This window comes from Schistocerca cancellata, chromosome 11, assembly GCF_023864275.1.
Source record: "Schistocerca cancellata isolate TAMUIC-IGC-003103 chromosome 11, iqSchCanc2.1, whole genome shotgun sequence".
NCBI lineage: Eukaryota > Metazoa > Arthropoda > Insecta > Orthoptera > Acrididae > Schistocerca > Schistocerca cancellata.
This window is the reverse complement of record NC_064636.1, coordinates 107,210,517-107,235,156: the sequence shown is the minus strand read 5'-3', so window position 1 is coordinate 107,235,156 and position 24,640 is coordinate 107,210,517. Positions and strand designations below refer to the sequence as shown.

General features: G+C 45.3%; 1 protein-coding gene across 1 annotated transcript in view; it reads left to right on the top strand.

Moving 5' to 3' along the window:
* The window catches only part of LOC126108642 (zinc finger protein 729-like), an 81,162-nt gene that overhangs the window by 43,290 nt on the left and 13,232 nt on the right, over positions 1–24,640 (top strand). The window contains exon 4 of the mRNA XM_049913951.1: positions 20,933–20,970. Within this exon, the coding sequence (XP_049769908.1) occupies positions 20,933–20,970 (38 nt within the window). The remainder of the gene's footprint in view (positions 1–20,932; positions 20,971–24,640) is intronic.

Below are 24,640 nucleotides of genomic sequence, written 5' to 3'. Positions count from 1 at the left end.
TATAGATTATGAAAAGTATGTTGCACCACACAAGAATGTACGGATTCTAAAAATTCCAAGAATTTATTGGCATTAAAAACCTGCCATTAAAATTCAAATTCATGAAGAATGAAATACTTCAGCCATTCAGTAACTTACCTAAAACTTGAAATGTTGCCCAGACAACTTCACTGGCTCCCAGAACATGTGAAGCACACAGAAGGGGAGGAAGAAACATAGTGAGACTTCACAGGTTTCTGGTATGTTAAATTATTTAAGTGATTATAATATCAAGTCAAATTTACAAAGAAATTGGTGATATGAGGTCACTTATCATAATGATGATGTACTTTCTCTGGGCTGCATGCTTACACTGATTTGGTTGGAAAGAGTTCCATAAAGTGATTGCAGGTGCTCCTGAGGCAAGCTGACCCACAACTATTTTATGTAACTGGTTGTAGGTAATGTTGATACTGGTATTGGGAAAGAGTTGACATACAAGCTGGTTCCACTCTTCATGTACGGGGGACAGATTTGGGAATCTTTTTGGCTGCAGGAGTACCTCAGCATCAGACAAACAGTCATAGAGGCATGCCATATCTTGAGCATTGTCCTGTTGAAAAATAGTACCACTACACTGTCGCATGAGAAGTAATGCATGAAGGCACAGAACATTTCTGATGTACGAGGGTGGTTTGAAATGTGCTCAAATCACCATGAGAGGTCAGCACTAGTGCAACGAGTAGTTCACATGATATTCATTGGAGTGCTGCCTGTAAACGTGCTGCTTCGGTGTTCTTGGAAGAGAGCTGTGGCAGTGATGTGGCTCTGTTGTTGTTCCCACATAGTGATTTGTGAAGATACAAAAAAATTGAGATTCAAGCAATGATTTAGTACTTAATAAAGAAAGGTATGAAAGCAAAGGACATGCATGCTGATTTCCAGAATACATTGGGGGACTCTGCTCCTTCATATTCGACTGTTGCCAAGTGGACAGAGGAATTTAAATTTGGTCAAGAGGATTTAGATGATGATCCGCGCAGTGGTCGGCTAAGATTTCCTCGAGAAATCATTGCAAAAGTGCACAAAATGGTCACAGAGGATCTGCCGATTGAAAGTGCGTGAAATTGCCCACGCTTGCCAGATGTCATCTGAAAGGGTATATCACATTTTAATTGAAGAATTATAAACGAAAAAATTATCTGCAAGATTGGTGCCACGACTGTTGATGCGCTCCCTGTGTGCCATCGCCATGACAAAATTACACGAACTATTCACCCGATATGGCTCTGTCAAGACTTTCATCTCTTCCCAAAACTGAAAATTTTTCTTGATGGACAAAGATTCGCTTCAAACAAAGAATTGTTAGCCATAGTTAACAACTATTTTGCAGGCCTGGAGGCAACTCATTTTCGAGATGGGATCAAGTTACTGAAATATCGTTGGACCAAGTGCATTAATCTGCAAGGAGACTACATTGAAAAATAAAAAAAAAATTCAGTCTTGTAAGTATTTTTTTCTATTCTGTTCCGAGAACTTTTCAAACCACCCTCGTACTTCTATGCCATCATAGTTCTTCCAGTCACTATCAGACATGACCTGAAGTCACACATGATGGCTGTGCACGTAATGATGTCAGGAGTAACACTATTGTGCCAGTCAAAAACATTGGAAGAACGTGATCTCTTCCCAGGCATTCCAGCAGGCTGTGCTTCCCAGTCAAGGCAACACTTCAAAACCCAGTGATTTCTGTTATGGTGTTAATGGCAGCCTACCCATAGTATAGTAATTTCCTAGTCCGGCTGCTGCTAGTTTCCGAACAGTGGTTCAGGATGACAGAATGTTACAGGGAGCCTATAACTTTTTCTCAGATGGTAGGCACAGTTGTGAAGAGACTAAAATGTGCTTTGTGTGTAATGCAGCGATCCTCCCTTGCAGTGGTGGTATGTGGTTGAACAGAACCTTCATGATGAGTATGCCTGCCCTCATATGTGAAAGCCCCACAAATCTGGATACTGCTGCACAACTGAATCAGCTGACCAAATGGGCACCTGCAGTGAAACAGCTTCCTAATTGTCAGGTGCTGATAACACAGTCTCGCAAGCGTGCAAAACATCTTGGTTTCCTTCACAGTGCACTCAACATCTGACACTGTTCACACTCCTTATGAGGAGTGTCTAAAAAGTATCCAACTTTTGATTTTCCTGCACAAAACAGAGACGATAGCACAGTGCCACTGGACACAGTAAAGGAAGAGACCTTTATATGCATGCATGAATTTGGTCCCCGCCTCCCAGCGCGTCAGTTGCCGAGTGAGATGCTACACTACGTGTTTGTTGGATTACTGATTCTCTCAAAATGATGGAAAGTGTTGAGCAAAGATACTGCATCTAATTTTGTCAATAGCTTGGTGATTCTCGAAGTGAAACAATTCATAAGATTCAGCAGGTGTTCGGAGAAGATGTGATGGGTGTAACACAAATTAAGGAGTGGTTCAACCGATTCAAATACGGCCGCACATCAGCAGTGTGACCAGCATTCTGGCAGGCCTCAAACTGTTCTGAGTGCAGCTGTTGTTGAGAGGGTGCAAAATTTGGTGATGGCAGATCGTCGATTGACTGTGCGGGATATTGCCCAAGAGGTTGGAGTGAGTAAAGATTCTGGACATGCAATTTTGCATGATTTGAACATGCACTGAGTGGCTGTAAAATTCGTGCAAAAGTTGTTGTTGCTGGAACAAAAAAACTTCCGTTTTGACATTGAACAGGATCTTCTGGACACCACCAACACTGATACTGGGTTTCTGAACGCCATGATAACTGGAGATGAGTCATGGGTGTACAGGTACGACCCAGAAACAAAAAGACAGCCATTGCAATGGAAGCATCCCGAGTCTTCAGGGCCAAAGAAAGTGCAGCAGGTGCGAAGCAAAATCAAGATGGTGCTGACTGCCTTCTTTGATGTCCGTGGAATTGTGCATCACAAATAGACACCGGAAGGACGAACAGTGACAAAGGATTACTATCATGATGTTCTCCATGATGCAGTTTGGCGCAAAAGACCAGATATGTGGCTGGTGAAAAACTGGCAACTGCATCACAACAGCTGCTCTGCACATTCATCCCACTTGATCCAAAATATCTTGGTCACAGCTGTTCACCAGCCTCCCTACTCTCCAGACATAGCTCCTTGCGAATTTTAGTTGTTTCCAAAATTGAAGATGCCACTGAAAGGATGCCCTATGAGAGTAGAAAAGAGAGAATGAGTAACGTGGCGACGGAGCTGAACACCATTCCAAAAGAAGACTTCCAGAGGTGTTTCCAGCAGTGGAAGGATTAGAGGGCTAAGTGTGTGCAAGCATAAGTGGCCTACTTTGAAGTGGATTAGTCCCAACCCCGACAGGTATCAGAAATATTTTTTCTGGCCAAAGGTCAGATACTTTTTAGGCAGGCCTCGTATATTATACTAGGCCTAGGGTGACCATTCTGTCTGTCTCACAGACAAATTTACATCAATTACATACCTGCCAGTGGTGTGTGTGTGTGTGTGTGTGTGTTTGTACGAAGTTTTAGTTGACACTTGACCATGTATTCTGGGTGTGTCATTTCTTTTCTCGGGCAGTGTATTAAAAACTGATCATACAATGTAGGCTTTCATGGCCGGTACTGTCTTCACTTAAAACTTCCGGGCTGATAGGCCATGGTCTATGTATAAAGCTCTCCCCTGACATTTCTTCCGACTGCGGGAGACGTCCTCAGAGGTGAAGTCAGTGCTTTACCTCGTAGGATGTCTCCCGCAGGGGAGAGTTTTATATATAGACCACGGCCTATCAATCCGGAAGTTTTAAGTGAAAACTCAAATTCTGTTTGGCACTCTTTTGATTCTGTACAAGACCTATGCAAATACAGGGTGTAAATGAAGTCTGGGAACATTTCAGTTATTTGTTGCACAAGAACTAAACATTGTACAGATGTCATACATATTGCATTTTAAAGAGAAACTCTGAAAGTCTTTTTTACAAACGTTCGATATGTGAACCATTAGTTACCCGGCAGGTGTCAATACAGTAATAGAATTCTTGCCATACCTATCCGAGCATGGTATTGTCAACTGTGGCAGTCACTTGCTGTGTTCTCTCCCAGAGCACATACACCAGGTCTTTGATGTGTCCCCACAGAAAAGAGTCACACGGAGTGAGATCTGGTGATCGGGGAGACCATTTCATGACACAGCTGTCCCCTTCTCTAGCACAGCTGATCCATAGATGCGGCAGCTGTGTGTTCAGGAATCCACAAACTTCACGATGAAAATGGGATGGAGCCCCATCCTGCTAAAAGATGAACGGAGAGTTTGATTGCATTTGAGGCATCAGCCATTGTTGCAACATATCCAAGTAGGAATATTCAGTGACAGTGCTCTCGGTGAAGAAGAATGGCCCATGCAGTTTTCAACGTGACAAGGCACAAAAAACATTTACCTTTGGGGAATCATGCTCAAATTCAATGTTGCAACTGCGAACAAAACTCAAAACAGTTGTCTTTGTCATCGTCATTGAGCTTCTCCACTAGCTCCACATTTGAATGGTGTCATAGACAGCTTTTGTAGCAGGACTTTCCACACTGTCAATGGAGCCATTTCGAGTTCACGGGATGCATGATGCACAGATTTCCTTGGACTCCTTATGAATGTCTCTCGCACATGCTCTACATTCTTCACTCACACTGGAATGTCCGCTTTTCTTTGCTGGGCAAAAGCAAACCGCCCGTGGTAAATGGCCTTCTTTGTTGGAAGCTTTGTACCATACTTGGTTCTAAACATCAGTTAAACAACTTGTAGCACACTTGTTTTTGTTGAACTCCAACACACAGAAAGCACGCTCCACACCTGAACTCGCCATGTTTGCAACTAATGCTGAATATCGGCAAATAACTAAACTATGTTGTTGTGGTATACGTGAAAAAATCTTTCAGGGTTTCTCTTTAAAATGATGTATGATATTTGTACAATGTTTGGTTCTTGTGCAATAAATAATTGAAAATGTTCTTGGACTTTGTGTACACCCTGTACTTAATGCAGTTTATGGTACTCTACAAAACTAAGCTATACATAAATTATGAACATTGGAAAAATCAATGTTTTATTTTTACTTTTTTCAATTTTTGTGTTACTTTTTGCAATTAAAAATTAAGATAGTTGCAGGTCCCAGCTTTTAACAGATTTGTTTGCAGAATAACCATTGGTTCATTTGTTAGTCTTAAAACATAGACATGTTTGACAGAAGAATTGTCACTTTCACTTGGTGTTGTTCAAATGGCTCTAAGCACTATAGGACTCAACATGAGGTCATCAGTACCCTAGACTTAGAACGACTTAAACCTAACTATCCTAAGGACATCACACACATCCATGCCCAAGGCAGGATTCGAACCTGCCACCGTAGCAGCAGTGCGGTTCCGGATTGAAGTGCGTAGAACCTCTCGGCCACAGCGTCCAGCATTTGGTGTGCAAGTATGGATTTCAGAAATATCACTTTAACTTCTACACTTTCATTGACGCATTCACAGTTCCCATAGAAATTAGTTTTTAAACCTTTTTCATGTAAAATTTCTGTAGTGATAAACAGTATAGGAATTATCAAATTAACATTCACATCCTTGTAGTACGCCTTCTAGATGTGTCTCATCTGCCACATCTGGTTCTTCATAAGAATCAGTATACAATTCCGAATATGCAACAAATCTTTGAACGGTTGACTCCTAAGTTGTGACTAGAATTCTACCTCTACATGACTACTCTACAATTACACTTTCATGCCTGGCAGAGGGTTCTTCAAACCATCTTCAGACTATTTCTATACTGTTTCACTGCCTAACAGTGTGTGTGGAAAAATTAACTCTTAAATCTTAATGTAAGAGCTCTATGCCATGTAGTATGGTGACAACATTTTCACATTCAGAGGAGGAAGTTGATGATCAAAATTTCATTAAAACATTATACCACAGTGAAAAATGCCTTTATTTTAATGGTTGCCAGCTCAAATTACTTGTCATACCCATGACACTCTGTCTCCTATTTAGTGACGATACAAAAGGAGCTGCCCTTCTCAGGACTTTCTTAGTGTCATCTGTCAGTTCTATCTGCTGAGGATCCCATGCAGCGTAGCAAGATTCCAGCTGAGGATGAACAAGCAAAAAGTAGATAGTCTCTGTAGTGGACCTGTTGCATTTTGTAAGTGTTCTGCCAATAAAACACAGTCTTTGGTTTGCCTTCGCCACTAGATAGTGTATGTGATAATTCCAATTTAAGTGGTGTGTAGTTGTAATTCCTATGTATCTAGTTCATTTGTAAACTTAAATTTGTCTGATTTATTGTGTAACCAAAATTTCATGGAATTCTTTCCATCCTCAGCTGGATGACCTCACATTTTTCGTTATTCAGAGACAATTGCCGCTTTGCACCATACAGATATGTGTGTCATTTTGAAATTGATTTTGATCTTCTAATGCATTTTCAGCTTAGAGTGACGTAAACACCTATAACAAAGAAAATGGTGCTTATCAGATCAAAGAAAAATAAGCAATCGATTCAAATCAGACGAAACACGTGAAAAAGGAAGGGTACCCGTATAAATACGGACGGAACGCCTGACGCATAGCAGTGGCTACCTGGTAAAGCTTAACTGCTAAGCTTACGACTCTAACCAAACTACTGTGGCTGTATCTTCATTCATTCAACCTAAATTGTGTCTCATATTACAATGGGCCAACTTTGTATCGATTTGGAGATACGGCCTAAAACTTTTCTCTCCCCTTGAATTTCGAGTCTCAAATTTCAGGTGTGGCTTAGATTCAAGAAATTTTTTCTCCCTTGATTTAGAGTCTCATTTTTCAGGTGCGGGTTAGATTCGAGTGCGGCTTAGATTCGAGTAAATGTGGTAGTATACTAGTTAGTCTCGGGAAGGTTCAAAAACAGATCAAACAGGAATTAATAATAATACTTTAAATCAGGCATCAAATATTGATAGCAAAAAATGCTTTAAATAATGAATTAAATCTTGAACAGTAGATGTCATAAAATCAGAAATAAAGTTTCCAGAGCAACTGTGAAAGTGCACGAGTCTAAACAGTATAGGCTCTGATGTCACTGTAAACTGAGACATCTCGCGCTACACTGCCTGAGCAACTCACATTACCCCCCTGCGGGTCCGGGGATTAGAATAGGCCCGAGGTATTCCTGCCTGTCGTGAGAGGCGACTAAAAGGAGTCCCTCCCCCTCAAGGGGGTGGTTAGCGCCCGCGTCCGGAGACGGACGGTTCCACGACCTATATTTGCAGTCATTTTGGTTTTTCACTTCTTCTCGTTTCTTCCTTCCTTTGGTTGGTTCCTTACTTTGTCCTTCCCCATCTCACTGTCTTCCTAACTCGTTCCCTTGCCTTCTTCTCCTTGCCCTCTCTGGTCTCCACCTCGGTGTTTGAGACAGTCTGTCCTCTCTCTCCCTCCCTCTCTCTCTCTCTCTCTCTCTTCTTTTTCCTCTTCTTCCTTCCTCCCTGTGTGCGCCTGAAGGCCGACCCACGCGTTCGCACGCGTAGCCGGTGACGGGTAATTCCCTGCCCTGGGTAGACAAGTAAGGGATGCACGTACCCCCTGGTAAAGGCCAGGCCCAGGGAGGGGTGATTGCCTGAGCTGACACCTTCTGACCATGCCGATTGGTCCCTCCGTCTGTTTCTCGGGAGGTGTGACCTGAGGTGTAAACATTCACCTAAGGCGGGAGTGCCCTCTGAGAGGGTCCCCACAAGGAAGGAGCGCGCCATCGGAGACGCTGGCAATCATGGGGGATTCCTCCGCAATGGATTTCTCTTCTTCTTCTCTCTTGACTTCTGCCCATAAACGGAAACTTGACCAGCCACCAGTGACAAAAGTACTACCACCTGTCCCACAGTTCCTCGTAGTTTCTCGATCTGAGGACGGCAAGGATTTTTCCTCTGTCAACCCTTTCGTTATCCAGAAGGGCGTAGATGCCATAGCCGGATCTGTCAAGTCGTGTACCAGGTTGCGTAATGGTACCTTGTTACTAGAAATTGAGAGCGCCTTTCAGGCACAAAAACTGCTTCGGGCCACACTCCTGTACACGTTCCCTGTCCGGGTGGAGGCTCACCGCACTTTGAATTCGTCTCGTGGTGTGGTATATACTCGATCACTCGACGGATTGACTTACGAGGAGATTCAGTCTTTCCTCGCTGAGCAGGGCGTGACGGCTGTCCATAGGGTCATGAAAAAGGTCAACAATGACCTTGTACCGACCCGGACATTTTTCTTGACCTTTGATAGTGTTCAGCTGCCGTCGCGTATCAAAACGGGCTACGAGGTTATTTCTGTTCGTCCCTATGTCCTGACACCTACGCGCTGCTACCAGTGTCAGCGTTTTAATCACACTCGCCAGTCTTGTTCCAATGCGGCTAAATGTGTCACTTGTGGCAGGGATGCCCATGAGGGTGACGACTGTCCACCTCCGTCTCCTCGTTGTGTGAACTGTCAGGGTGACCATGCAGCGTCCTCCCGCACTTTCCCATCTTCAAGGAAGAACGCTGTATCCAAGAAATTCGGGTCAAAGAGAAAGTTTCCACCAAGGCTGCTCGCAAGCTATTTGCTAATAGGAAGCCCACGCTGCTCCCAGTGGGAAAATACAGTACTGTCCTCACCTCTCCTCGGACTACCAGGGAGGTGGCGACACAGACATGCGATCTGACCTTCAGCACCACGGTCGTCCGTTCGGCCAGTGCTAAGATCGCACAATCGACGTCTCTTCTTCCTCCCATCACCCCTCAGACACAAGCACCTTCATCAGCTTCTGCTAAGACGAAGACCCAGAAGTCAGATGCATGGGCCTTCAAGAAGGAACCGTCCCGTGCAGACTTCCTACGTACCTCGAACTCCCAGCCGTCGACCAGTACTTCCACTAAACGACATGCTAAGAAGGCTCATAGGAAGCACAGTTCTCCTTCTCCGCCGTGGCGCATTTCGTCTCCTGTGCCACCCCGCGGTTGCCGCCCCAGGCCGTCATCCGTTTCGCCTGGCCGTGCCGCTGGTAGCCAAACATCTGGCCGTCCACTGGCGGAGGAAGCTCCTCCTCCCGGCCATCTTAACGAGATGGCCGATGAACCTATAGAACCAATGGACGATGACTGTCCGCCTACTGATAGCGGCGGCAGTGCTCGCTCGAAGCCTGTCCCTCAGCGGCCTTTGAGGTGACCCCTTCTTTCATCTTCCTTTTCCTATCACGATGGCACTTATTCACTGGAATATTCACACCATTCGCTCCAACCGAGAGGACTTGAAGTTGCTGCTCCGCTTGCACCGTCCGCTCGTCGTAGCCCTCCAGGAAATGAAGCTACGCCCATGCGATCACATTGCCTTGGCACACTACACCTCTGTGCATTTTGACCTACCCCCTGTGGTAGGTGTTCCGGCTCATGGAGGGGTTATGTCCCTGGTCCAGGATGATATTTACTATGATCCCATCACATTGCACACCGGCCTGCAGGCAGTTGCCATTTGAATTACTCTCCCCACTTTTACATTTTCCATTTGTACCGTTTACACTCCATTGTCGTCTGCCGGTACCAGGGCAGACATGATGCAAATTATTGCTCAGCTACCTGCACCATTTTTGTTAACTGGAGACTTCAATGCTCACCATCCCCTTTGGGGCTCTCCAGCATCCTGCCCGAGGGGCTCCCTGTTAGCAGACCTTTTGAACCAGCTCAATCTTGTCTGCCTCAATACTTTCTTTCGGACACATCTCACACGTATTCCCATTTAGACCTCTCTATATGTACTACCCAACTTGCACGCCGGTTTGAGTGGTATGCCCTTTCTGATACATATTCGAGTGACCACTTCCCATGTGTCATCCATCTCCTGCATCATACCCCCTCTCCGTGCTCAACTAGTTGGAACATCTCCAAAGCAGACTGGGGGTTCTTCCAGGGCGACCTTTCAGGATCAAACCTTCACAAGCTGCGATAGTCAGGTCGCACACCTCACGGAAGTCATTCTCACTGCTGCTGAATATTCCATCCCTCACACTACTTCTTCTCCACGTCGCGTACCAGTCCCCTGGTGGACCGCATCATGTAGAGATGCTTTACGTGCTCGTCGACGTACTTTATGCACCTTTAAACGCCACCCTACAGTGGCACATTGTATCACTTATAAACGATTACGTGCGCAGTGCCGTCGTGTTATTAAAGAAAGCAAGAAAGCCAGCTGGGCTGCTTTCACAAGCACCTTCAACAGTTTTACTCCTTCTTCTGTTGTCTGGGGTAGCCTGCGCCGGCTATCTGGCACTAAGTTCCACTCGCCAGTTTCTGGCTTGACGGTCGCGAATGGCGTCCTTGTGGCCCCTGAGGATGTCTCCAATGCCTTCGGCCGCTTTTTCGAGAGGTTTCGAGCTCCGCTCATTACCACCCGGCCTTCCTCCCCAGAAAAGAGGCAGAGGAGGCTAGGCCACCTAACTTCCGATCCTTGAATTGTGAAAGTTATAATGCCCCTTTCACGATGCGGGAACTCGAAAATGCACTTGCCCGGTCACGGTCTTCCACTCCAGGGCCTGATTCTATTCATATTCAGATGCTGAAGAACCTTTCTGCTGTGGGTAAAGGTTTCCTTCTTCGTACTTATAATCGCATCTGGATTGAGGGACATGTTCCCGCATGCTGGCGCGAGTCTATTGTTGTACCGATTCCTAAGCTGGGGAAGGACAAGCACTTGCCTTCCAGTTATCGACCCATCTCGCTTACCAGCTGTGTCTGTAAGGTGATGGAGCGAATGGTTAACTCTCGTTTGGTTTGGCTGCTCGAATCTCGACGCCTACTGACCAATGTACAATGTGGATTTCGTAGGCGCCGCTCTGCTGTTGACCATCTGGTTACCTTGTCGACCTTCATTATGAATAACTTCTTGCGGAAGTGCCCGACCGCGTCTGTGTTATTTGATTTGGAGAAGGCTTACGACACCTGTTGGAGGGCGGGCATTCTCCGCACCATGCATACATGGGGCCTTCGCGGTCGCCTCCCTCTTTTTATTCGTTCCTTTTTAATGGATCGACAGTTCAGGGTACGTGTGGGTTCTGTCCTGTCAGACACCTTTCACCAGGAGCATGGGGTGCCACATGGCTCAGTTTTGAGCGTCGCTCTCTTCGCCATAGCGATCAGTCCAATAATGAATTGCCTCCCAGCTGATGTATCAGGCTCCCTTTTCGTGGACGATTTTACCATCTATTGCAGCGCGCAGCGTACATGTTCCCTGGAGTGCTGTCTTCAGTGTCCTCATGACCGTCTTTACTCCTGGAGTGTCACCAATGGCTTCCGTTTTTCTGCCGAGAAGACGGTCTGTATTAACTTCTGGCGCTACAAAGAGTTTCTCCCACCGTCCTTACGACTTGGTCCCGTTGCTCTCCCATTTGTGGAGACAACAAAATTTTTAGGTCTTACATTTGACAGGAAACTTAGCTGGTCTCCACATGTGTCTTATTTGGCTGCCCGTTGTACCCGTTCTCTAAATGTCCTCCGTGTTCTCAGTGGTATGTCGTGGGGAGCGGATCGAACCGTCCTACTTCGCCTATATCGGTCGATCGTCCGCTCCAAGCTGGATTATGGGAGCTTCGAATACTCCTCTGCACGGCCGTCCATCTTACGCTGCCTCAACTCCATACAACATCAGGGTTTACGTCTTGCGATCGGAGCATTTTATACTAGTCTCATCGAGAGTCTTCATGCTGAAGCCAGTGAATTGCCACTGACCTACTGGCACGATATACTGCTTTGTCGGTATGCCTGTCGGCTACTTTCAATGCCCGACCACCCGTCTTATCGTTCCTTTTTTGACGACTCTTGATCGTCAATACGTGTTGTATGTCTCTGCCCTGCTACCCCCTGGAGTTCGCTTTCGTCGCCTCCTTCAACACCTTGATTTTTCACTCCCTGCAACCTTTAGAGTGGGCGAGAGCCACACGCCACCTTGGCTCCAGGCTCAGGTTCATGTTCACCTTGACCTCAGCTCGCTCCCAAAGGAGGTTACCCCCGGTTCGGTATACCACTCCCGTTTTGTCAAACTTCGTTCGAAGTTCATTAATATGACCTTCATTTATACAGGTGGCTCTAAGACCAATGACGGGGTCGGTTGTTCTTTTATTGTCGGGGCACAAAGTTTCAAATACCGGCTCCATGGCCATTGTTCGGTCTTCACAGCTGAGCTCTTTGCCCTCTACCAGGCTGTTCTTTATATCTGCCGCCACCGACATTCTGCTTATGTCATCTGCTCCGATTCCCTGAGCACCATCCAGAGCCTCAGTGATCAGTATCCGGTTCACCCTTTCGTGCACTGGATCCAACGCTCTCTTCAGCAGCTGGTGGATGACGGTTCCCCGGTTAGCTTTATGTGGGTTCCTGGCCATGTCGGTATCCCTGGGAACGAAGCTGCAGATGCCGCGGCCAAGACTGCGGTCCTCCAGCCTCGGACAGCTTCTTGTTGTGTCCCTTCATCAGATTGTAGCAGGGTCATTTGTCGGCGCATTTTATCGCTGTGGCATGCCGATTGGGCTGCACTTACGGACATCAAGCTTCGGGCCTTGAAACCTCTTCCCGCGGCTTGGACGTCCTCCTCATGCCCTTCTCAGCGGGAGGAGGTAGTTTTGGCCCGGTTACGAATTGGACACTGCCGGTTCAGCCATCGCCGTCTGCTGACGGCTGCGCCAGCGCCGTTCTGCCCATGTGGGCAATTGCTGACGGTCCGCCACATTTTAACGTCCTGTCCGGATTTTACTACACTGCATCTTGATCTTGGCCTGCCATGTACTCTCGATGCCATTTTAGCAGATGACCGAGGAGCAGCTGCTCGCGTTCTTCGTTTTATCAACGTGACACACCTGTCTAAGGACATTTGATTATGCCGTTTTTTTTTAATCCTATGCCTGTCAATCTTTTATCGTGTTTTCCCTTTTAGTTGCTGTTTTAAACTTGTGCCTCGCGGTGCATTCCTAACATAGTCTGGGCGCTAATGACCATTGAAGTTGTGCGCCCTAAAACCACAAAAAAAAAAAAGCCTCAGATTCCCCTCAGGGGGCTCAGCATTTAGTTGCTGGGTACGGGCTTTGCGATTCGGGGTCCCTGAGCTGGTGACTGGAAGCGCCACCAGTCCTCAATACCGTAAGCTCTGAGCGTGCTTCAACGCCCACCGTAAGGTACGGTACAGAGCCCGGGGATCTTGGCTTTAACTGTGTGGGTCGTGAGGATTGTATAAACCTCTATAAAAAGAAACCTCAATCTCAAGGTGTGCTGCGCGCTGAGGAGACAAATTACTGTTGAAGTAGAACTGTTGCTAGCGGGCTACCTCTGGGGAACCTGCCGCCCCCCTGTTGTATTAGGTTTACCCAGGCAAGTGGGGCTCTGTCCGGGTGGACATTCCTTTCCCTAGCTGCTCGTGGGACCACCATGAAAAGAAATACGAATAGTGCACAAGCACAAGAAAGGAAATTTCAATGTTTAAGTGTATGACCCCCAATCGTTCCCTTCCCTGCCCACACCAGGGGAGGAATGGCGGTCTAAATTACCTGGTGAGACGTATTCTCCTCAATTTCTGGTTTGCAGCTGAACAGATGGAGACTCATTTCTGACCGTAAAGCCTCAGTTTTTTGTGGAAAATTTAGAGGACAAGTTTGGAGAAGCTGAGGGCATGTCGAAAATGAGGTCTGGAGCAGTCCTCATACAGACAGCATCCCCAGCACAGTCATGGCCATTGCTTGCTTGTGACAAACTCGGTGATGTTGCAGTCTCCATTACGCTTCATAAGAGCCTCAGTATGGTTCAAGGACTTATTTTTCATCGTTACCTGTTGTTGCAGTCTGACGACGAGCTCCGTGCAAATCTGGAATGCCGCGGTGTCCACTTTGTACGACGTGTCTTCAGGGAACCTAAAGATAGTAGGGTCGCCACTGGCACCTTCGTCTTGGCTTTTGAGGGTGACACCCTGCGCGCGAAGGTGAAGGTGGTGATATATCGATGTGATGTTAAGCCTTACGTCCCTCCTCCCATGCGCTGCTATAAGTGCTGGAGGTTTGGGCATATGTCATTGAGATGTGACGCCAACTCTACCTGTCGGGATTGTGGACGTGCCTCCCACCCCAGCGTCCCATGTTCACCACCCCCTGTTTGTGTCAACTGCGGACAGAAACATTCACCTTGCTTGTCAGACTGCGCAGTTTATCAAAAAGAACGGAAGATTATGGAGTATAAGACCTTGGACAGGCTCACTTACATGGAGGCTAAACGCAAGTATGACCAACTTCACCCTGTGCTCATTTCATCGACGTATGCTGCAACAGCTTTGATGTCGCCATCCCTGGCGATGAGCCCCCAAGCTCAGCCGCTTTCTGTGGCCCCTCCAGCCCAGCCGTCTGTTCCTGCCCTCCTGGTAGTTGGGGGAACACCCTCTTCCATTGCTCCCCTGTTTTCAACATCGAGAGTAACAACCCCGCCTTCCTTGGGGACTGCAGTCCCTACCTCTGAGCCGGAGAAGTGCCCACCTCCTCCGGCTCCACTCGTGCGGAAGGGATCGCTTGGTGCCCTCCCTTCCACGGTTACTGCCCCTCCAGATGTCAGCCATTGGCTGAAAAAGCCACCACCTGAGAGCCGTAGGGCTTCCAGGTCTTCCTCGGTCCATGAGACTGGGTCAGAAAAGCCCACTCAGCCTGATAAACTGAAGGACAAATGGGACCCTACCAAAAAGAAGAAAAAGCAAAAAGAGGAGGACATAGAGACAGAAAAGGAGTTCACCACTGCACTTGAAGATGATGTGGGGCATCTAGCATCCACTCAGGAGCTAGATGTTGCTCTACCCGCAGCTCCTATGGAAGTTGATCAGGCTACTTCACAATCGGTGGCGGCGAGTGCTTCTAAAGTGTGATCTACCCCCCCCCCCCCCCCCCCCGCCAAGGTTCTTTCATGTCTTCACAGTCGGATACCATTATCTTTCAATGGAATTGCCGTGGGTTTTTCCACTACCTTGCCGAGTTGAAACATCTTTTGTACCGCTTCCCTGCCATTTGTCTGACCCTACAGGAAACCTGGTTTCCTGTTCGGCGGACCCCCTCCCTCTGTGGCTACCAGGGTTACTATAAGAACTGTGTAGAATATGACAGGGTGCCTGGCGATGTCTGTGTTTATGTTCTTGCCACTGTTCCTAGTGCTCCAGTGCCACTTCACACGGCTCTCGAGGCTGTGGCTGTTAGAATCCGTGCAGGATTGGAGCTTACCATCTGTTCCCTCTACCTTCCCCCAGATGACGTTTTCCCTCTTGCTGACCTAGCTGCCTTGTTCGACGAGCTCCCCCCGCCATTCCTCCTTTTGGGGAACTTCAATGCCCACCACCATTTACGGGGTGGGGCCCAGATCTCGCGCCAGGGTAGGAATGTTGAGGCTTTCTTGGCACAGCAGGACATTTGCCTCCTTAATACTGGTGCTCCCACATATTTTAGCTTGACTTATGGCACATACTCGGCCATTGACCTCTGTCTTAGTAGCCCAGGTCTTCTTCCATACCTTAGGTCCACGATGACCTCTGTGGTAGCGACCACTTTCCTATCCTGGTTTCTCTTCTTCAATCCCATCCCCCTGACCAGCTGCCATGATGGTCTCTTCGTGGAGCTGTTTGGGCAGCCTACACGTCAGCTACTTTGGCCATTGCTCCGCTTCCTGGTGACATTAATTTGGCAGTGGACAAGGTCACTAAGGCCATTGTTTCTGCTGCCGAGGCAACTGTCCCCTGTTCTTCAAGTACTCTAAGGCGTAAGTCAGTCCCTTGGTGGACACCAGAGATTGCAGAAATTATCCGGGACCGCCAGCAAGCCCTGCAATGACACCGGCGTCATCTTTCCCTAATCTGGTTGCCTTTAAACGGCTGTGGGCCCGGGATGGGCAGTTAATCCTGAGGAGCAAACAGGACTGCTGGGAACGATATGTTGCCACCATGGGTTCTCGCACCTCCCCATCTCAGGTGTGGTCACGGGTTCGGCACATTTTTGGCTTTCACCCTCGTGCATCTGTCCCTTGCCTTTCTCTTCGGGGTACACTTTGTACTGACCCAATCGCTATTGCCGAACATCTGGCAGAGTACTTCGCTCGTAGTTCGGCGACAGCAGGCTACAGCGCAGAATTCCGCGCCATTAAAGAGCAGGCTGAGTGTACACAGTTGTTGTTTCGCACGCACCATTGGGAACGGTACAACACCTTGTTTGGTGAATGGGAGTTCCAAAGTGCCCTTACAGCTTTCCCCAATACTTCTCCAGGTCCAGACCAAATTCACAACCACTTTCTTCGCCATCTCTCGGCGCACTGTCAGGGTGAATTACTCGCCCTGTTTAACTGCATCTGGATGGAGGGTGTTTTCCTAACTCGTTGGCAGGATAGCGTTACCATCCCAGTGCTGAAACGTGGTGCAGATCCATTGGTGGTTGATAGCTATCACCCTATCAGCCTTACCAACGCTATGTGCAAACTCCTGGAACGGTTGGTGAGTCGGAGTCTCATGTGGATCGTCAAAGCTCCGGGCCTCCTGGCCCAACATCAGGGGGGCTTCTATCAGGGCCGCTCAGCGACCGACAATTTAGTCTCGGTAGAGTCGGCTATTTGTACAGCTTTTACTCGGCGAGAACATCTATTTGCTGTTTTCTTTGATCTCCAGAAGGCGTACGATACCACCTGGCGCCATCACATCCTTGCTATGCTGCACGAATGGGGTTACAGGGTCCACTTCAGATTTTTCCTACGGAATTTTCTCTCCACTCGCTCCTTTCGGGTTAGAGTTGGCACTTATTTTAGCTCTGCTCATATTCAGAACGGTGTCCTGCAGGGCTCAGTTCTCAGTGTTCCCATCTTTTTGTGGCGATTAATGGTGTTGCGGCTGCGGTGGGCTCATCTGTCTGTTCCTCTCTATATGCCGATGACTTTTGTCTTTATTAAAATTCCCTAGGCATCAGTGTTGCTGAACGGCAGCTGCAGGGAGCTATCTGTAAGGCACATTTTTGGGCATCCAACCATGGTTTTCAGTTCTCAGCCTCTAAGACCCGAGTGATGCATTTCTGTTGTCGTCGAACGGTCCAACTCCATCCAGAGCTATACCTTGCCAATGAACTCCTTCATATTGAGGAGATGCATCGCTTTCTTGGCATGCTGTTTGATGCTCATCTCACTTGGACACCTCATCTTTGCAATCTTAAACAAACGGTACTGGCGGCACCTCATCATCCTTCACTGCCTCAGCCACACCCTTTGGGGGGCTGCACGAACAACCCTCCTACAGCTCTATAAGGCCTTAGTCCAGTCCCATCTCGACTACGGGAGTGTGGTGTACGACTCAGCAGCACCTTCAACATTGCAGATCCTTGACCTGATTCTCCATTGTGGCGTCAGATTGGCGACAGGTGCCTTCCGCACTAGTCCCGTGACTAGCCTTCTTGTAGAAGCTGGAATCCCTCCCCTATGATTCCGCTGACAACATTTGCTTGCATCATACATCCCCCTTGTCCATGCCTCGCCCGACCACCCAAACCGCAGGCTCCTTTTCCATCTTCTGCACTCCCCTCCCCATGACGGCAGCCTAGGTCAGGTCTCCTGATCGTGGTCCACGTTTGTTCCCTTCTCTCGTCACTCGAGTCCTTTCCCCTTCCTCCATCCTTCCGGCCCTCATCTTCTGCCCCTTCTTGGTCCCTCCCTCACTTGCGGCTTTGCTTGGATTTGTCCTGTGACTCCAAGTCCTCCGTTCCACCTGCCAGTCTTCGTCAACAAGTCAGGGCTCTTCTTGCCTCATTTCGCAATGCAGATGTAGTCTGCACCGATGGTTCTGTGGTCGATGGACGCACTGGGTTTGCTTTCATTCACGGCGACTATGCTGAGCAGCATTCCCTGCCTTGTGGGAGCAGTGTTTTCACTGCGAAGCTGGTTGCTCTTTATCGTGCACTCGCTCGCCTTTCCTCCTGCCCTGGGGAGTCATTTGTCATATGCAGTGACACTCTGAGTGGATTGCAAGCACTCGACCAGTGTTTTTCTTGGGACCCTTTGGTGCGCGGTATTCAAGATGCGGTTTTTGCTCTCACCGAGTGTGGTCATTCAGTGGCATTTACGTGGACCCCCGGCCACATTGGCATTCCAGGAAATGAACGTGTCGATCGGTTGGCCAAGCAGGCCACCACTTCGCCACCCCTGGGGCTTGGTCTCGTGGAAAGAGACCTCCGGTCAGCCCTACATCGCAAGGTCCGCGATGGTTGGAGCTCTGTATGGTCTGTCTTGAACATGCCAAATAAGCTCCGCATGGTAAAGTCGGCCACAGCCATATGGAACTCATCCTTGAGGAGTACGCATAGTGACGCAGTTGTTCTCTGCCATCTCCGAATTGGACATACGCGGTTGACCCACAGCTATCTCCTTCGCCGTGAGAACGTGCCCAAGTGTCGCTGTGGTGCAGGACTGACAGTGGTCCATCTTCTGATGGACTGCCCCCTTTTAGCCCCCTTGCGGCAGTCCTTTAATTTACTAGCTGCACTTCCTTTAATTCTCGGTGACGATGCCTCTATAGCTGACTCAGTTTTATGTTTTATCCGTGCAGCTGGGTTTTACCACTCACTCTAGTGTGAGTGCTCTTGCATCATTTCTCAGACTACACCCACTACAGTGACTTTTAATTGTGACGTGGATACCAAAATAGTGTCTTTTATGGTAATAAGTTGTGTTGGTACCTCTATCAACGCTTTCCAGCTGGAGGTTCTTCGTTTGTATTTGAGTGGTTGACCTTTTACGTGATCCATCAACCACTGTAGTCTGTTTTAATCTAGTCAACTATTTGCTCTGCTCCTTTTAAGTGTCCTCTATTTTGTGTTATTGCGGTGTTCATTTTAGCTCTGTACCCCTTGGTGTTCCCTCCCTCTGGGTGCAGAGGTTACGCTTTTACTGTGTAGGTCTTTTACAAGTACGTCTGTTTGGAACAGGGGACTGATGATCTCAATGTTTAGCCCTCATCAACCCCCCCAAAAAACCAACCAACCAACTCAGACTAACTGCCTCTAAAATACACACACACACACACACACACACACACACACACACACACACACACACACAAAATACAATTCTGAAAGAAGATAGAAGATGCACACAATCATGCAGCAGCAATATGCCAACTTGTTTCCCAAACAGTTAAGTGAAGGAGTCTCTCTCTCTCTCTCTCTCTCTCTCTCTCTCTCTCTCTCTCTCTCTCTCCAGTTGATAATTCAAGAAAAGGGAGTCATACTAATCACTTCCTGTAGGTAAAGCAGGTAACGACAACTGTTAATTACTCATTTAACAGTTCCTGCACAAGCAATCACAAGGAAGTAGTAAAGTTCACATGCTAGGTGCTAAGGACATCCATAATATACCTTAAATTTATAAACCACCAAATACATTTATATGTATCAAGATAAAGGCATTAAATAAACATCAGATAAGTACACCGGAAGGACATGGGGGACTGAGTATAGCCAAAACAAGGCCCCACGTTACACTCACAATAGTGAAAGTTTGGCATGAGAAAAGTTCACTCGGCAAACGTGATAAGCTGGCAAGCACCTTATACACAAATGCAGCACACCCGGAGATATACAGGTGGAGTTGCACAGTGTGGAAACATCACTGGGAAAGACCACTTGACAGCTGAATTTTTGTGAACCATTCCAAAACTTGCCATCTGGTATCTTTAATGGAGACTCGTCAGAAATTTGCTTCCAGCTCAAAGATATGAACTGCTGTAGCCCCTGTAGCGTTACAGCAGAATGCTCCCCTCGGGTAGCAACGGTCCTCTCCATCTCCACTTGGTTGTGCCGAAATGATGCTTTCACTTGCTCTCCTCCAACTTCTGCCGAAAGATGCTCAATGTGTCTGACGGACCAGCACAATGTTGCTCTCAGCTGTGTATAAATTCATTTAATAAAAGTTCAGGCATAAAAATGTTTTAATTTTTGTTATTTACTATTATTACTGTTTATTTATATTGGAGCATTAAGCAATTTAACTCTTCTCCACATTGTTCTCAGAACTGTTGTATTTCATCTGCATTATTTTTGTTCTCACAATTTATTGGTGCATGTGTATTTTTAATGTGTACCTCTTTTTTACATGTTGAATTGTGAAGGCGAAGTGTCCTTCTGAAGATGATAGAAAATTTGATACTGAGTAGTGTAGATTTGTTAATTATGAATGCAGTGGCTAGGTGTGGCATAGTTCTCATGACACTCTTCTCTGTTTCCCCTTTGAAGAGCCTATAATCCACTGAATGTGATATTTCTTCACCTTTGAATATGGTATTTTTAATGCCGATATTCTAACTTGTAAATTAGCAATTTATTTCAGTAGTTTGAGTTTGCCGACATTTAGTACTGTTTCTATATTTAATGTTACATGCCTGTACTTCATTTTGGGTTTGAGTTTTGTAGTTGAGTTTAGAAGATACTCAGTTGCCTTTGCCTGTTGGTTTGGACTTTCCAGAAGACAAAGTCCCAAATGCATCACTCGTGATATAATTTTATAATGAAAGAAAGCAGAGAACTTTTACGCAAGTTGTGGCAGATGAGATGTTTCTGGCCACTTTCCTGTTTGAAGTATCAAATAGGAAGTATGGTTTTAACTGAACCACTACGTTATTATAGTTACTTATGGTACTAAAAACAGTGGTGAAATGAAGTTTAAATTTTTGCTTGTACTGTGTTATGTGTCAATAACTACTACAGTTTTTATAGCATGTCCACTTTATTGCTATTTGCGAGCATTACAGACATTATCTTGTGGAACAATCAGATGGTAGTTGGTGTTTATTAAGTTTCATTTATTTAGTGTTTCTTAAATCACTAATAATTTCTTGAAATATTTCAGGTGTTAGCCTCAATGAGATGTGCTTCTGATAGTGTAAGGTAAGTTCTTGTTATTCATTGCAGAACTCTCTCTGCAGTTTACATTTTTATTTACTGCACATGAAAGTAGTTAAAACATAAAATCTACTTTGATAATTGTTAATTACCGTATTTACTCGAATCTAAGCCACCCTTTTTTTCCGGTTTTTGTAATCCAAAAACTCGCCTGCGGCTTAGAATCGAGTGCAAAGCAAGCGGAAGTTCTTAAAAATGTCGGTGGGTGCCGCCACAACTTAGTTCTGCCGCCGAATATATGTAGCGCTACACAGGCATGCTTTGTAGGCACAAAGATAAAACTGGCGCCAAAACCTCTGCGTCAGTAAATAAATTTTTTTAAAAAAAGGTGGAAGACAAGCTTTTTTTCTCCGCGCCGAGTTTTGACCACTGCATTTTCATACATTATCCAACGAAGTAAATACAAATTCTGTATTGTTCATCTTCGAATGTAGTAGCATTTCAATGTACTACGAAAACCCGACTGGCAAGAATGTTTAGGATGTTAGTCAATATGGCCAATTCTACGTTCTGAATTTTTTCCAATCTGTGAGAAGAGATGGTTGCTAATAGGAACTTTTATAAATTGTGAATCACATGCAGTATTCTCGTCACCATAAGTATAATACGAACATAAACATTTTGCCATGTACTGTTTCGTGTTTGCTGCTATCTCATTTAAATCCTGTCTGCGTAATAAACCACAAAACTGGAGTGAGACAACAGCAAACGCGGAAGAATATACATATCATGTCATGTTTATATTCGTATTATTCTTATGCTAAACAGTGATACAGTCAGAAATGAAGCGAGCAATTGACTAGATTTTTAAATCTAAGATGACTCTAATTTCTGTGCAGAATGTAATGTACTAAAGAGGCGCCTGCAAAGATTTTCAAATGGAGAAAATTTTTCGCTAAACTCTCGTTCAGAACATCTTCTATCATACGCGGTCTATTATTTGGTTCTTGTTGATCATTATCAAAGAAAGCAGCAGTGTAAGTAACAACAAGTAGCAGTCTCTTGCCATTGTTTCGCTAATGAGACAATTCCTCTCTCTTTTTTTTTATTTGTAAGCGGCGGTAGCGCGCACAAAAGCAAGCCATGCCACGATCAGCGACAGGCCGTAAACACGCAGTATCGGAGTACGACAAACAAAGCATGACACAGTACAGTAAAGCATATTCAGCGTAGAGTGACGTAAACACCTATAACAAAGAAAACTGCGCTTATCAGATCAAAGAAAAATAAGCAATCAATTCAAAACAGACGAAGCACGTGAAAAAGGAAGGGTACCCGTATAAATACGGACGGAGCGCCTGACGCATAGCAATGGCTACCTGGTAAAGCTTAACTGCTAAGCTTACGACTCGAACCAAACTACTGTAGCTGTATCGTCATTCATTCGACCTAAATTGTCTCATATTACAGTGGACCAACTTTGTTTCGAATTGGAGATGCGGCCTAAAACTTTTCTCTCCCCTTGAATTTAGAGTCCCAAATTTCAGGTGCGGCTTAGATTCGGGAAATTTTTTTTCCCTTGATTTCAAGTCTCATTTTTCAGGTGCGGCTTAGATTCGAGTGCGGCTTAGACTCGAGTAAATACTATCGATAAACAACAATAGTAAAAGGCAGAATCCTTAGTGTGAATGCCAATTGCATAGTAAACATGCTGAACGGCTAATATATAAACGATGGCTGTCATAAAATAAAAATGAGAACTTTGAATATACATACAGGGAAATGAATTGCAGATAGAATTTCAACAGTTATACTGTACTTCCCAGAAGATAACTTGGAACTATGGAAGTTACTGAAATTCAACAGATTCGTGTTGATGGGTATAAGCTAATGTTACGGTACAAGTGAGAAGAAGGGCTGAGTGGCTGTATATCCAAAAATTATATTGAATTTCCAGCCTCATCAGATTAATGGACATAGTGTTGAACAGTTGTTTGATTGTTGTGCCACAATAGTGGATCAGGAAACACATGATCTTGTGGTACCAACATTCCACAGGCCACCATCAAAACGTATCTTAACTATGATTAAGCAGCTGAAGACAGTTTTAGTAATATTATGAAGACCTAACTGACGTGTCAATGTTTGTAGATACTTTTATATTGATTCTCTGTCAGATAATACTAACTGAAAATACCTCAAATTGCTGATGTCCACTGTCAAAAACCTACCAAAAAAAAAAAAAAAAAATTATGCCATACAAGGACTTACAGACATAGTGCAAGAGCTATCAAGTTTGTTTATAAACCCAACAACCATCAGTGATGTAGTAGCAAAACAATTGGTCACCAGTTTCCAGAATGTGGTAGCCAAAAGTATACTGATCAGTTAGGCTTAGATCATAGCAGGAAAGTATTATCACAGAATTGAAAGCAATGATTCAGTTACTGTATTAGATTACAGGATGAATGTTGTTAATTGAAAAGACAGTGTGGTCAGAAAATTATACTTTTTGCTAACCATATTCCTAGACTTCTTTACCCCTGAAAAGGTATAAAATTGAACAGAAGCTTGTGGGTTAAGTATCTTGTGTGAGGAAGAGGGAGCTTTATATAATTCAGAGGACAACTTTTTTTGTTTGTATGGCTTAAGTTTGATGACACTGTGAAGAATTTTGCTATACTATTTGTAGTGCACATTCAAATCTTTGTTAGACCTACCCCTCTGTATTGACTAAAGCTGTCCCTGGCACATGATACTTGAGTTCAGATGTTAACCACACTTTCTCTTGACATAATAATTACCCCTTATGTGTTGTAAAAGAACACATTATTCATAGTGTTGCAAAAATATTTACAGGAATTTGTTAAATTTCTCATTTACTATGTGTGTATTTCCTCAGTATCCTAGCAGTGTACTGAAGTCTGCCACCAGCTTTATCTATGACTGAGCCAGTTTGATGATTCCATTTTAGATCACCACATATTGTTACATTTGGATATTTGTAAAAGATGGGACATTGATGATGTAGCCATAGTATATTATTTCTTTTTATTTTTGTGAAGTGTACTGTTCTATGTCTGAACATGTAAAGCAAGTTGCCAATCTTTGCACTGCTTCAAAATTTTAAGGGACTACATGATACGTTTTTCCAATCTCTTCATCATTTGCAGAGCTAATATGTATATACACTACTTATATTATGGATGACTACTTATATTATGGATGGTCATGGCATTGTGTCCATGTTGGGTGTAATACTGTGTTCACTATACTGTTCATAATAATTAATGCACATTCCTAAATTATTATTTAGTATTAGACCTGTTACTGCATTACCCTTATTTCATTTTGTCTTGATAACCTGTATTCATCTGACTAAAAATTCTGTTCTTCCTCACACTGCACATCACTAATTCCCATCATATCCTGCTTGAACCTATCCATTTCTCTTTTCTGTTCTCTAACCAACCTACTGGACTAAGGAATTAACATTTCGCACTCTGACCCATAGGATTATTTGTTTCTTTTTCCTGGTGACAACATCCTACAGAGTAGTCTTGAGTTATGAATGGCAGATTATTTTACTTCTGGAATATTTTATCCAGCAGGATGCCATCATTATTAAACTGTACAATAGAGCTACATGTCCTCAGGATATCTAATTATGGTAGTTTCGCCGTTCACAGTACCGGTGTAGAAAGACCATATTAGC